Source organism: Molossus molossus, unplaced genomic scaffold (genome assembly GCF_014108415.1).
Source record: "Molossus molossus isolate mMolMol1 unplaced genomic scaffold, mMolMol1.p scaffold_m16_p_14, whole genome shotgun sequence".
In the NCBI taxonomy this organism is placed as follows: Eukaryota; Metazoa; Chordata; class Mammalia; order Chiroptera; family Molossidae; genus Molossus; species Molossus molossus.
Genome location: NW_023425349.1, coordinates 66,893,658 through 66,908,189, shown reverse-complemented (window position 1 = coordinate 66,908,189; position 14,532 = coordinate 66,893,658). Strand labels below are relative to the sequence as shown.

Here is a 14,532-nt window from a genome sequence, read left to right as displayed (position 1 = left end):
GGAGACATCTGTAATACATTCAACAATAAATAAAGATGAATTTACAAAAAAAATACGTCCGGCAGGTATGGCTCAGCAGTTGAGCATCAATCCATACACCAGGAGGTTACCAGTTCAATTCCTGATCAGGATACATGCCCAGGGTCTGGGCCAAATCCCCGGTGGGGGTCATGCAGGAGGCAGCCATCTGATGTTCTCTTTCATCAATGTTTCTCTCTCTCTCTCCCTCTCCCTTCCTCTCTCTTTCTCAAATCAATAAAAAAGAAAAAAAACTTTTAAATAAAAATTAAAAATAAAACCTTTCAATAAGCAAAAAAAAAAAAAAGAGAAAAAGTAGAAAACAAGAAAACACAACAGACAGAAGAAACATAAACATATAATTCATGACTTAACTTATAGGAAAAGACACTACTTACTGTCCTTGGAATATATGCATATACATATGATGTAGATGTAGATGTAGATGTAGATGTAGATGTACATATATAGATACATAGATACACAGAAAAATAGATATATAGATATATAGATAAATAGATACACACACACACACACACACACACACAAATAAAATAAGACAGAGTAATATAGAAAATTAAATACTTGCCCAGCTGGTGTGGCTCAGTGGTTGAGCATCGATCTATGCACCAAGAGGTCGCCAGTATGATGCCCGGTCAGGGCACATGCCCAGGTTGTGGGCCTGATCCCCAGTCAGGGGCATGCAGGAGGCGGCCAATCGATGTTCTCGCTCATTGATGTTTCTCTCTCTCCCTCTCCCTTCCTCTCTCTCTAAAATCAATAAAGAAAAAAAAATTAAATACTTTATGAATTACAGAGATTAAAAACTTCATAATCAAATCTCCTTGTTTATGAGATTGTTGCATGACTGAGACCAAAAGAAACGTACATTAAAATTTCAAAAATGTATAATTTACAAATCTTTTAGTCACCAAATGCATTCATCAATATTTTTGATCAAGTTTACCTTTGAGCTTTAGCCAGTTTGCTCAGCAGTTAGAGTGTCGGCCCACAGACCAATGATTCATGGGTTCGATTCTGATCAAGGGCACGTACCTCAGTTGCAGTTCATCATTAGCCCTGGTCGGGTCATGCAGGAAGCAACCAGTCGATGTGGCTCTATCACATGGATTTTTCTCTCTGTCTCTCTGTCTCTCCCTCCCTCCCACTCTATCTGATGATAAATAGAAAAGTATCCTCAGGTGAGGAATAAAAATAAATAAATAAATTTAAGACAACATACAAATAGACATAGTAACTCATTAAATTTCCACTTTCCCCAGCCGGTGAGGCTCAGTAGATTAAGCATCATCCCATGCACCAAGAGAGCACCAGTTCGATTCCTGATCAGGCCACAAGTCTGGGCTGTATGCTCAATCCCCAGTGGGGTCGTGCAGTAGGCAGCCGATCGATGATTCTCAAATTACTGTTTCTATCTCTCTCTTCCTTCCTCTCTCTCTAAAAAAAATCAATAAAAACATATATTTTAAAATTTTTTCTACTTGAACACTCCTATGCAATTTTACTATATATATAAAAAAATCAATTTTCTTTACAATTTCCTTGTAAGTATACGAATATTATGGTGATAAATGTTAAACATGGAATTTGTAATATGAAATGAATCTAATTTTTTTTTAGTCCTCATCTGAGGATATTTTTTTATTGATTGATTTAAGAGAGACAGAGAAACATCAATGTGAGAGAAACGTCAATCAGTTGCCTCCTGTACACGCCCCAATGAGAAAACAAACCTGCAACATAGGTATGTGCCCTGACTGGAAATCGAACGTGCAATCTTTTTGGTGTGAGGAATGACACTCCAACCCATTGAACCACTGGGCCAGGGCTAAATGAATCTAATCACTCTGTTTTTAACATTATTGGAGAGGAAAATAAATTCTACCTCAGCATTGTGCTTAGTTGTTATTTCTAACTTTTCTTTCTTAGCCCGATGGAGTTTCTTTCTGAGATCGGCAGTAATATCCAATTCTGTTTCACTTTTAAGCATTTGTATTACATCAGATGAGGCATTCTTCAACCTATAAAATGAGATCATAATAAAATACAATTCTCCATAAGTATATTTCCAGCACTTCTGGTATTTCTGATAACTTATTTTTCAAAAGACACAGAGAATATGATATGGTCTTTGCCCCCTCAAAAATTTACAATCTAATAAAAGATGTGAATTGCAAAAGCTAAGTAGAAATGCAAAACAGTATATGACTAGAAACAAACCACTATCCATTGGAAAATCACCACATTGTTAAAGATTGGTACTTAAAGACTGGTCCTATCAGAAGCTGGGCAGTTTTGCAAGAGACTAAGTTCTTTCTTTTTTACATTTTTAAATAAAATATTTTATGTATTGCAAATGTAATACATATTAGGAAAAGAAAAAGTATAAATAAGAGAATACAGATTCCTGATTTAAAAGGGCACACTAAAGACCCCTCTCCCCAAAATTAAAATAAAATAACAGCAAAGAGAATTTAGAGGTATAAACTCACAAGAACAAACAGCACAGAAGATGAGCAAATAGCAAGAAAATATTAGAAGCTGGAAAGCAGGTGGACAAGTGGTAAATGATTCATGTAAGAGTTAAATTCAAAGTCAACAGTGGGGAAAGCAACCTGACTTACACTAGGGTCCAAACAAGCTCAGTTCATTGTCAACACCTTTGAAAATGGAGGTAAAAAAGTCGAGCAGACAATTAATATTTGACAAAGGAGGCAAGAGCATACAATGGAGTAAGACAGCCTCTTTAATAAATGGTGTTGGGAAAATTGGACAGCTACATGCAAAACAATGAAACTAGACCATCAACTTACACCATACACAAAAATAAACTCAAAATCGATAAAAGACTTAAATGTGTCCGGCGAATTCATAAAAATTCTAGAAGAAAATGTAGGCAACAAAATTTCGGACATCATACACAGCAGAATTTTCACTGATACATCACCTAAGGCAACAGAAACAAAGGGGAAAAAAATGAACACATGGAACTACATCAAACTAAAAAGCTTCTGCACAGCAAAAGAAACAGCCATCAAAATGGAAAGGCAACCCACTGTATGGGAGAACATTACTGCCAATGATACATCAGATAAGGGGTTAATTCCAAAATATATAGAGTACTCATACAATTCAACAAAAGGAAGACAAAGAACCCAATTAAAAAATGGGCAGAGGAGCTAAATAGACACCTCTCCAAACAGGACATACAAATGGCCAAGACACATATGAAGAAATGCTCAACACACTAATCAAGAGAGAGATGCAAATTAAAACAACAATGAGGTATCACCTCACACCTGTCAGAATGGCCGCCATCAACAAACCATCAAACAACAAGTGTTGGAGAAGGTGTGGAGAAAAGGGGACTCTAGTGCACTGCTGGTGGGAATGCAGACTGGTGCAGCCACTATGGAAAACAATAAATTAAAAAATTAAAAATTGAACTACCATTTGACCCAGTGATCCCACTTCTAGGAATATACTCTAAGAATATACTCTAAGAAGCCTGAAACACCAATCAGAAAGAATATATGTACCCCCATGTTCATAGCAGCACTATTTACAATAGCTAAGATCTGGAAACAGCCCAAGTGTCCATCAGTAGATGAATGGATAAAAAAGCTGTGGTACATATGCACAATGGAGTACTATGCAGCTGTAAGAAAGAAAGATCTCTTATCCTTTGAGACGACATGGAGAGGGACCTGGAAAGTATTATCCTAAATGAAACAAGCCAAGCAGAAAAAGACAAATACCACATGATCTCACTTATCTGTGGAATATAATGAACATAACAGTCTGAGGAATAGGGTAGACCCAGAAACATGGAAGTAGGGTACAGATTGACAATCCTCAGAAGAGGAGGTAGTGGGAGAGGGAAGAGATAAACCACAGAACTTATATGCATGTACGCATAACCAATGGACATGGACAACCAAGCTGGGGACAGGACGGGGGGGATGGGGAGGAGGGTGTCAATGGGGTAAAAAAGGAGAAACATCTGTTAACAAAAATAACATTACAAATAAAATAAAAATAAAGAAAGAAAGAATACAATAGGGTACTTTTACACATCAAAAAAGTAAAAGTAAAAATTAAAATTTAAATTTAAAAAAAGTAGAGCAGAAAACAGAATTGGTTGAAAAACTAACAAATTAATAATGAGATCCTCAAATCTTCTACCCTATACACCACACAATTTAGTATCAATCTCTTCCCGCTCTGGCAGAATACCAGGGGTTTACTTCCTGGGCAGGATAAAATAGAAAGTCTGTAGATTGGAGACATCAGATACAAATGGGGTAAGGCATCCATACTAAAAACAAGAGGCTCAAGTAAAATTCATATAATAAATGAGAGCCTTGGCCTTCTAATACTTCTTTTCTGCCAGAACAATGGCAGCCAAGAAGAAATTGGAAGGGTCTTCCCTGGAGAATCTACCAGCATGATGAAAAAGACCTAAAGATGCTGACACCAGAAGTTTTCCAGTAAAACAGAAAATGCCACAAACACAAAGCCTCACACAATGAGCTTAAAATCATCTTTTTAGACTCTACTTTTGAATATGGACAGCAAGGATCACCAGAAGTTTGGAAGCACCTAATATGAAAGATACAGACCACCCAGCTGGTGTGGGTCAGTGACTGACTATCAACCCATGCACCAAGAGGTCGCCAGTTTGATTCCCAGTCATGGCACATGCCCAGGTTGTGGGCCTGATCCCCAGTGGGGGGCATGCAGGAGGCAGCCAGTTGATGTTCTCTCTCATCAATGTTTCTATCTTTCCCTCTCCCTTCCTCACTCTCTAAAATCAATAAAGAAAAAAAAATGTGTTAAAAAAAAAAAAAAGATACAGACCAAATTCGGCGGGGGGGGGGGGGGGGGGAGGCACAAGAAGCCCACAGAGATTAAGCAGGGAAAAGATAATTTTAAAGAATAAAAGAGAGAAACCTAATATTAATATCCGCAGAAAAATAGAAGAGAAAATAACATCATGTGGAAATCAAAAGCACAAACTGAGATATGAAAAAATAAATAAATAAAGGGGGGGGTCTCCCAGATGCCTGAAACAATTCCAGGTGAAAATAATGTCCAACTTAGAATTTAATGCCCAACAAGTTACCATTCAAAGGCAAGCATATGAGAAAAAAACATTTCAGATTTGCAAGGCTTCAAAATATTTATGTCCCATTAACTTTCTCAAGAGGCTAATGGAAGATTTGATTCATTTAATAAGGACCTAAACTGAGAAAAAGAAAGACATGGGATCCCAAAATTAAAGTATTCACAAGAAAACAGCAAAGGGATTTCCAGGGCAGTGAGGAAAAAAAACACCAAATGACAATTATGCAGCAAAGTACTTAAAGGGCAATCTGTCCCAGCTGTACTGGCCATAGCCTCCAGGAGTGATTTCTTTAAGAAGATAACAGAAGCCCTGGCCAGTTTGGCTCAATGGTTAGAGTGTTGGCCCACGGACCAAAGAGTCACAGGTTCAATTCCGGCCAAGAGGACATACCTCAGTTGCAGTTCATTCCTGGTCAGGGTCGTGTAGGAGGCGACCAGTTGATATGTCTCTCACATCGATGTTTATTTCTCTCTCTCTCTCTCTCCCTCTCTCTCTCTCTCCCTCTCTCTCTCTCTCTCCCTCCCTCCCTCCCTCCCCTTCACTCTATCTAAAGATAAATGGAAAAAAATATCCTCAACTAAGAATTTTTTTAAAAAACATTAAAAAAAGAAGATTTCTGGCCGGTGGGGCTCAGTGGATTGATCTTCATCCTGTGGACTGAGAGGTCTTGGTTCAAATCCTGATCAGTGTACATGCCCAGATTTGGGGCTCCATACCCAGGGGGGGCATGCCAGATGCAGCCACTGGATGTTTGTCCCTCACATCAATGTTTCTATCTCTCTCCCTTCCTCTCTCTCTAGAAAATGAATTTTTTTGAAAAGAAGATAACAGAAAACAACAGAATACTTCAACTATCTGAAAATAGAGATTTATACAACTTGGTTGAAGCATGAAGTTGAATTTATGATAAATTTATAGAAATTAAGCAAACTAAATGATAAATGAGACAATCATTAATTTCAAGAAAAGCAAAATGTACAAAAGAGAAAAAATATTAATACTAAATACTGCTACATGGTTCAACTGGGAAGATACACTGAATAACTAATCTAATCAAGATTATATCACTATACACAGTGAGGACAGAAAAGGGAGGCAAGCATGAATGAAAAGGAAAAATAATGATCACCTGCAGTATTCTGCCCAAGTGGAGAAGAGACTGGCTAAACCTGAAAAATCAAATAGCATTATAAAAAAAATGTTCAGATACAGACTTAAAAAATCATCTCAGGAAATTGAAAATGACTGTTTTACATATCAAGAAAGTGATTTGTCTCAAGGAAATTGGTACTCCAATTTTTATCGAAACTTACTATAAAGCCATAGTAATCAAAACAGTGTGGCCCTGGCCAGTTTGGCTCAGCAGTTAGGGCATCAGCCCTTGAACCAAAGGGTCACGGGTTTGATTCCCGGTCAAGGGCACAAACCTGGGTTGCAGGTACAATCCCGCCCCCAGTCAGGATCATATGGGAAGTAACCAATCTATGTGTTTCTCTCACATGGATATCTGTCTCTCTCTCTCTCTTTCTCTCTCTCTCTCTCCCTCCCTCCTTCACTCCCTAATCCCCTCACTCCCTCTCTATCTAAAAATCAATAGAAAAATATCCTTGGGTGAGGATTAACAATAACAACAACAACAAATAACAGCCTGGCCAGTATGGCTCAGTGGTTGAGCATCAACCCATATACCAAGAGGTCACTGGTTTGATTCCTGGTCAGGGCACATGCCCAGGTTGTGGACCAAATTCCCAGTGGGGGGCATGTAGGAGGTGGCCAGTCAATGTTCTCTTGCATCAATATTTCTATCTCCCTCTCCCTTCCTCTCTCTCTAAAATCAATAAAGAAAAATTTTTTTTAAAAAACATACAAAACAACATACCAGAATTGAAACTCTAGAAATAAACTCATACACACATGATCAATTAATTTTCAACAAAGGTGTCAAGACAATTCAATGGAGAAAGGATAGTCTCATGAACAAATGATGCTGAAACAACTGGATATCTACATACAAAAAAAGATGAATATAGATCCTTACCTCACAACATACATAAAAAGTAACTTACAATGGAGCACAGATCTAAATGTAAGAACTAAAATTTTAAAACTTCTAGCAGCAAATGGGGGAAAAACCATGGCTTTAAGTGCGGCAAAGATTTCTTAGATATGAAACCAAAGGCATAATCCATAAAGAAAAACAATTGACTTTATAAAAATTAAAACCTTTTCCACTGCAAAAGATATTAAGAAAATAAAAATCCAAGCTAGCAAATAGGAGAAAATATTTGTAAACTACATATCAAATAAATGACCTGACCCAGAATATTTAAGAACTCTTAAAGCTCAATAACAAAAAAAATTTTTTTTTAAAAACCAAAGACTCGAACAGGCTTTTCACCAGTGAAGACATACAAATGGGCTAAAAAGCACATGCAAAGATGTTCAACAACATTACGCATTAGGAAAAAACAAATCAAAATCATGATGACACATCGCTTCCAGCTCAATAGAATGGATAGATCAAAAACTCAGAAAACAAGTGTTGGCAAGGATGTGATAAACTAAAATCTTCATACACTGCTGGTACAAATGTGAAATGGTTCAGCCACTTTAGAATATAACTTGGCAGTTTCTTTTTTTTTTTTCTTTAATTTTTTTTTATCCTCACCTGAGGACATTTTTCCATTTTTTCCTTCTTATAGATTGGAAGGGAGAGAGAGGCAGAGAAAAAGGGAGAGAGAAACATCGACGTGAAAGGGACACATCGAGTGTGCCACTGGCACGACCGACTAGGGCCAGGGACAAACCGCAACTGAGGTACGCGCCCTTAGCGGGAACCCAGGTCTCTCTGGACCGCAGGCCAAACCAGCCAGGGCAGCAGTTTCTTTAAAAATGAACATAAATTACCCAGCCGGTGTGGCTCAGTGGTTGAGCATTGACCCATGAACCAAGAGGTCACCAGTTCAATTCCCAGTCAGGACACATGCCCAGATTGTGGGCCCGATCCCCAGTAGGGGGCATGCAGGAGGCAGCCCATTTATGTTCTCTCTCATGAATGTTTCTATCTCTCTCTCCCTCTAGAAAAATCAATAAAGACTTCCAGTCAAGATGGCAGCATAGATAAATGCGGTATCGCGTCCTCCCACAACCACATCTAAGTTACAACTAAACTACAGAACAACCATCATTCAAGGCCGCCTAAAATCAAGCTGAATGGAAGTCCTACAACTAGGAAATTAAAGCAGCAGCCACATTGAGACTGGTAGGTGTCCCATAGCCTGGGGACTGGCGCCAGGCAAAGTGCTCGACCATTGTCTCCTTGCTCAGCCTTGCCTCCCACCCTGAACGGCCTGCCTCGAGCTTGTAGATTAACTCCCATCTTGCTCTTATCGATTCACATTCCAGAGGCTCCATGCATAGCCCCCGCAGGGCCAAACCCTAAACTCCGGCCAGCTATCCAGGCTGCACATGCCTCATGTTCTGTCTGTTCCAGGTCCAACAGCCAAGGAGCTTGCCATGTGCGTAGGCCCCTACACCAAATGCGGGGTCACCTGCCAGGACAAGACTGGCAGATAGACTTCACTCATATGCCTAAACACAAACAACTAAAATATCTTTTAACAATGGTTGATACTTTTTCAGGTTGGATCGAGGCCCTCCCAACCGCCTCAGAGACTGCAGAAACCGTAGCCACTCACGTACTGAAAGACATGATCCCTCGCTTTGGGCTGCCAAACTCCATACAATCAGACAACGGGCCAGCTTTCATCTCCAAGGTCACTGAAGCGGTCTCGGTCTCTCTTGGCATCAAATGGAAACTACATGCGGCCTATCACCCCCAGTCCTCGGGTAAGGTTGAGCGGGCCAACAGCCTCATCAAGGAACATCTAACCAAACTCAGCCTGGAACTCCAACAGTCCTGGCCTGACCTGCTACCCCTGGCCCTTACCCGTCTTCCAGCCGCGCCTCGGGGACCCTCTCACCTCAGTCCTTTTGAACTTCTATACGGAAGACCCTTCCTCCTTCCTACTCCGTCTATAGACTCCTTACCCCCTCTGGCCTCATACCTGCCCTACCTCTCCCTCCTTCGCTCCCTCCTCCAAGAACACGCTAACGGTACCCTTCCTAAACCTGGACCTGACCTGGGATCGGAGCTCTCCCAACCCATTTCACCCGGAGACCGGGTACTAATCAGGACCCTCTCTCCCCGACCCCTACACCCTAAATGGGAGGGACCGTACACCGTTGTTCTGACTACTCCCTCTGCAGTTAAGGTGTTGGGGATCTCCGCCTGGATCCATCTCTCTAGGATAAAGAAAGCCCCGATTCCAGAAGAGCAACCAGTCCTGGAGCCTCGCTTCACCTGCACTCCATTAGGGCTGACGAAAATCAGAATACACAAGACGCCCTAATTGGATCAACCACGATAAGTCATTATGATTCTGCTATACATCTTTCTGACTCTGGGCCTCGCCCCTGGTTGCCCACTCATTCTTGCCGCCTTCTCTCCTTCGCTTCTGGAATCCTCCCATCTGTTCCGTACCCTGAATTTGACCCAATGCCTCCTCTATAAGGCCAACTCCACATTTGTGCCTGACTGTTGGGTCTGCCTATCCCTGTCCTCCTCAGCCTACTCTGCCATACCCATACCTGAATATGAGGCCTCAAAGCTCCAGGTTACTCTGCCCTATAAGGTACAGAAAGGAGCCACCTTCTTTGAAAGAGCGGACACCTTAATTGGTGGATACCCCACCTCTGCTGCCAACCGGGCGAATAAACTCTTCCAGTCCTATATTCAACGACTCACCCAATTTCAGGGCTCCACTCCGCCCGTCCATGACCCAGTAACCATAAACACCCCCCTCCTAACCCAGGCTCCCTTATGCTTCTCGGCTCAAGGGGGCAATGTGTCCCTCGGAAGCCTAGCTTCCCAGCATTGCAACACCACCATAACCATCTCTCACCCCTGGGACCACCAGAATAACCGGGTGGATTATGCCATCTCCACTGAAGCCAACGGGCTTTTCGCAAACAAGGTCCGTTTTTCGGGGGCTCCTCAGGTGTCTGCTACTGGCCATAATTGCTCATACCCCACAGACAATATACATCCCTGGTTACGCTCCAAAAAGAGATACCAATGCACCCAGCAGCGCACTGCTGGCCTCTCTCTGCTTATTGGAGCAGCCTTATCCTCTACTCTCACCGTCTGGGAGGCAGAAACAGTAAGACGGACCCAACCCTTAATACACCTCTTCTCCTTACACTTCTCGGCCTGCCTTACAGAGGCCGGTGCCTTCTTTATGTGTGGGTCCACCACCTATATGTGTCTCCCCACTAACTGGACCGGCACCTGCACCTTGGTATATCTCACCCCCAACATCAATATAGTCCCCCAGGACGCCTCCCTGCCTGTTCCCGACGTCACCCTGATTAATACAAGAAGACACAAACGGGCTATACAGCTGGTACCCCTCCTCACTGCCCTAAGCATTACAGGAGCTTTGGGACTCAGGGCAGATGGGTTAGGAACCTCTCTATCATATTTCCACATCCTATCTGAAGACCTACAAAATTCCTTAGAAGAAATAGCCTCCACCCTTCTCAGCATCCAAGATCAACTAGACTCCTTAGCAGCAGTCACCCTTCAAAATCGAAGGGGCCTAGATCTCCTCACTGCAGAAAAGGGAGATGTATGTGTTTTCCTAGAAGAGCAATGCTGCTTCTATCTTAACCAGTCAGGCCTTGTCCGAAATGCTGCCAATAACTTAAAAAAAAGAGCACAATGCATTCGGGAAAGGCGAGATCAATCTTGGAGCACCTGGTTCGATTCCAACTGGGCACACTGGGTTTTGCCGCTTAAGGGTCCCCTAACTCTCCTTTTTCTAGCCCTAGCCTTCAGACCCTGTCTCCTGCGACTACTCTCCTCCCTACTACAAAACCGACTGAAGGCCCTCACCAGTCGGACGGTGCACGAGATCATGATGCTAAGCCATTATCAACCTCTCACCAGATCCTCAGGCCCGGATCATGCCGACATGGGCCCCCTCCCCTAATGCCGCCCCTGTCCAGCTCGAAGTAGCCAGAAAGACACCTGTGCCCCTTTGTCATTATCACAGAGTCGGGAATGTCCGATAGCCTGGGGACTGGCGCTAGGCAAAGTGCTCGACCATTGTCTCCTTGCTCAGCCTTGCCTCCCACCCTGAATGGCCTGCCTCGAGCTTGTAGATTAACTCCCATCTTGCTCTTATCGATTAATATTCCAGAGGCTCCATGCATAGCCCCCGCAGGGCCAAACCCTAAGGGACAAATTCCAGCTACAACAGGCAGATATAAAAGACACAAGCCCCTACATTGAGCGCGGCTTCTAGGACTTGACCCCCAGAGTCTGTGAACCCGCCCGGAGTGTACCCAATAAAGCCTGATCCCTGTTTATTCGGCTGATTGGCTCTCCAGTCTCTTCTCTGTTTTATTCGGCGGCGCCCCCGATACCTTACAGTAGGAGGGGCGGAGGTGCAACAGGCTGATCCCACACCCACATGTGGCGGATACAAATCAGGAGGGACATCTCCGCTGGGAAGGTCCTCCCTGAAGACCGAGGGGTCCCCATCCCACACCAAGCACCCCACTCAGGGTTCCAGTGCCAGGAAGAAAATCCCCATAACTTCTGCTGGAAAAACCAGCGGGAACTGAGGCTCAGGGAAGCTGAAGCTGCTGGAGCCCCAAGCAGCTCCTCTTAAAGGGCTGGCGCACAGACGTACTCAAACTTGCAACCTCTAAGCTCAGAGGGTAAGCAGCTTGAGGGGCACCAGAGACATACAGGAAAGAACTGAGCTGTTTGGCACTGGAGCGTGGGCTGGAGAGGGGGCTTCCTCCTGGACAGATGTGCTGTCAGAGGCCTTTGTTCTTTGGTGAGCCCTTCCCTGGGGTGGCAGACAGCGGCCATATCGGGACTCCAGCAACCTGGCTCACACTGTTTGCCCCACCCTGGTGATTCCCTGAGGCCTTGCCCCACCCAATTTTCAGGCCCACCCAAGCTGTTGTCAGTTGCTTAACCATAGGATTGGCCTGTCTTAAATCCTGCTTCAGGTTTTTCTAAATTCTTTTAAACAAGCAGCATCTGGTCTCAGCTAGCCCCATACCTCTCATTAAGTAATACACAGAAATAAACAGGGAGGCAGCCAAATGAGGATACACAGAAACAGGTCTCTAATGAAAAAACAAAACAAAACCCCAAGAAAAGAACTAAGCAAAATGGAGATAAGCAACCTAACAGATGCTGAGTTCAAAACACTGCTTATAAGGATGCTCAATGAATTTAGTGAGAACCTCAGCGAACTTAGTGAGGGCCTCAAGAGCATAAAAAAAGACCAGTCAGAAATGAAGGAGGCACTAACTGAAATAAAGAATAATTTACATAGATTCAATAGTAAAGTAGGTAAAGCCAAGAAGCAAACCATCGATTTGCTAAGGAAGCAAAAAATACCCAATCAAAACAGCAAACAGACAAAAGAATCCAAAAAAATGAGGATAGTGAAAGGAGCCTCTGGGACAACTTCAAGCGTGCCAACATTCACATCACAGGGGTGCCAGAAGGAGAAGAGCGAGAACAAGAAATTGAAAACCTATTTGAAACAATAATGGCAGAAAACTTCCCTAACTTGGTAAAGGAAACAGACATACAAATCCAGGAAGCACAGAGAGTCCCAAACAAGATGAACCCCAAGAGGCCCACACTAAGACACATCATCATCAAAATGCAAAAGGTTCAAGACAAAGACAAAATCTTAAAAGCAGCAAGAGAAAAGCAGTTAATTACCTACAAGGGAATTCCCATAAGGCTGTCAGTTGATTTCTTAAAAGAAATTTTGCAGGCCAGAAGGGAGTGGCAAGAAATATTCAGAGTGAGGAAAAGCAAGAACCTACAACCAAGATTACTCTATCTTGCAAAGCTGTCATTTAGAATCAATGGCCATATAGAGTTTCCCAGACAAGGAAAAGTTAAAGGAGTTCATCACCACCAAACCGTTATTATATGAAATGTTGAAGGGTCTTCTTGAAGAAAAAAATAAAAAATATAAACAAACAAAATGGCAATGAATACATATCTATCAACAATTGAATCTACAAACAATCTCATAGATACAGAGAACATTTTTTTGGTTGCCATATGGGAGGGGGTTGGGGGAATGGGTGAAGAGGTGAAGGGATTAATAAGTACAAATTGGTTGCTAAACTGACAAACCTCAAAAGGAAGGAGGGTTGGGGAGTGGGAAGAAATAAAACAAAGAACTTATATGTAAATGTGCATAACTAATGGACACAGACAACACTGTGGGAAAAGGCAGGAGGGGGGCAAGACAGAGGAGGAGGGGGGACAATGGGGGAAAAATGAGTAACATCCGTAATACATTCAACAATAAAGATAAGTTTAAAAAGATAAAATAAAGAAAAAATTAAAAAATCAATAAAGAAAAAAACCTATGCCCTGGCCAGTTTGGTTCAGCAGTTGGAGCGTCAGCCTGCGGACCAGAGTCCCAAGGTTCTGTTCCACTAGGGGCACGTACCAAAATTAAAAAAACCTAAAAAAAAAACAACATGAATTTCTTATACAATGAAGCAATGCTATTCCTAAGAATCTACCCAAAAGAGATGATATCATATGTCCACACAAAGACTGGTACACAAATGTTTCTAACAGCATTATTCATAACAGTCAAAAAGTGGAAACAACCCAAATGTCCATCAACTGGTAAATAGGTAACCAAACACTGTATATCCATACAATGGAATACTATTCAACATTCAAAATAAAAAAAGTAATTGATAAATGCTACAACATGATAAACCTGAAGAACATGCCTAGTGAATGAAGAAAGCCAGACACAAAAGACCTCATATTGTATGGTTCCATTTACATGAATTTTTCATCAAAGACAAATCTATAGAAACAGAAAGTAGATTAGTGGTAAATAGCAGAGTTTAAATTACTTCATTTGCCCAGATTCTAGAATTCTGAAGAGTAATTTAGCCATTAAAAACTAGAGCACACTGCCAGTTGATGTGGCTCAGTGGTTGAGTGTTGACCTGTGCACCATGAGGTCACTGGTTCGATTCCTGGTCAGGGCATGTGCCTGAGTTGCATGCTCGATCCCCAGTGGGGGGTGCGCAGGAGGCAGCTGACCGATGTTAAATGCTTCTCTCTCTCATGGATATTTCTATCTCTCTCTCCCTTCCTCTTTCTCTAAAAAAAATCAATGAAAATTTTTTTTAAATTATGGCAGATGTATACTGATGTAGTAAGATATTCCCCCCAAAATTAAAAGGCAGGATATTAAATAATGTGAAACATTATTCTAATTTTTCAA

The 14,532-nt window shown here is 42.1% G+C and overlaps 1 protein-coding gene across 9 annotated transcripts in view; it reads right to left on the bottom strand.

The window, feature by feature from the left end:
* The window catches only part of CCDC171 (coiled-coil domain containing 171), a 340,065-nt gene that overhangs the window by 306,077 nt on the left and 19,456 nt on the right, over positions 1-14,532 (bottom strand). For 5 of the 9 annotated variants that reach the window (XM_036260954.1, XM_036260955.1, XM_036260953.1 and 2 more), the window contains exons 3-5: positions 13,732-13,746; positions 6,297-6,336; positions 1,925-2,060 (exon numbers count right to left, since the gene is read on the bottom strand). In XM_036260954.1, the coding sequence (XP_036116847.1) occupies positions 1,925-2,060; positions 6,297-6,336; positions 13,732-13,746 (191 nt within the window). Of the gene's footprint in view, positions 1-1,924; positions 2,061-2,663; positions 2,690-6,296; positions 6,337-13,645; positions 13,661-13,731; positions 13,747-14,532 lie in introns of those variants that run through there. The other 4 variants (XM_036260961.1, XM_036260956.1, XM_036260962.1 and 1 more) reach the window with 4 other exon arrangements.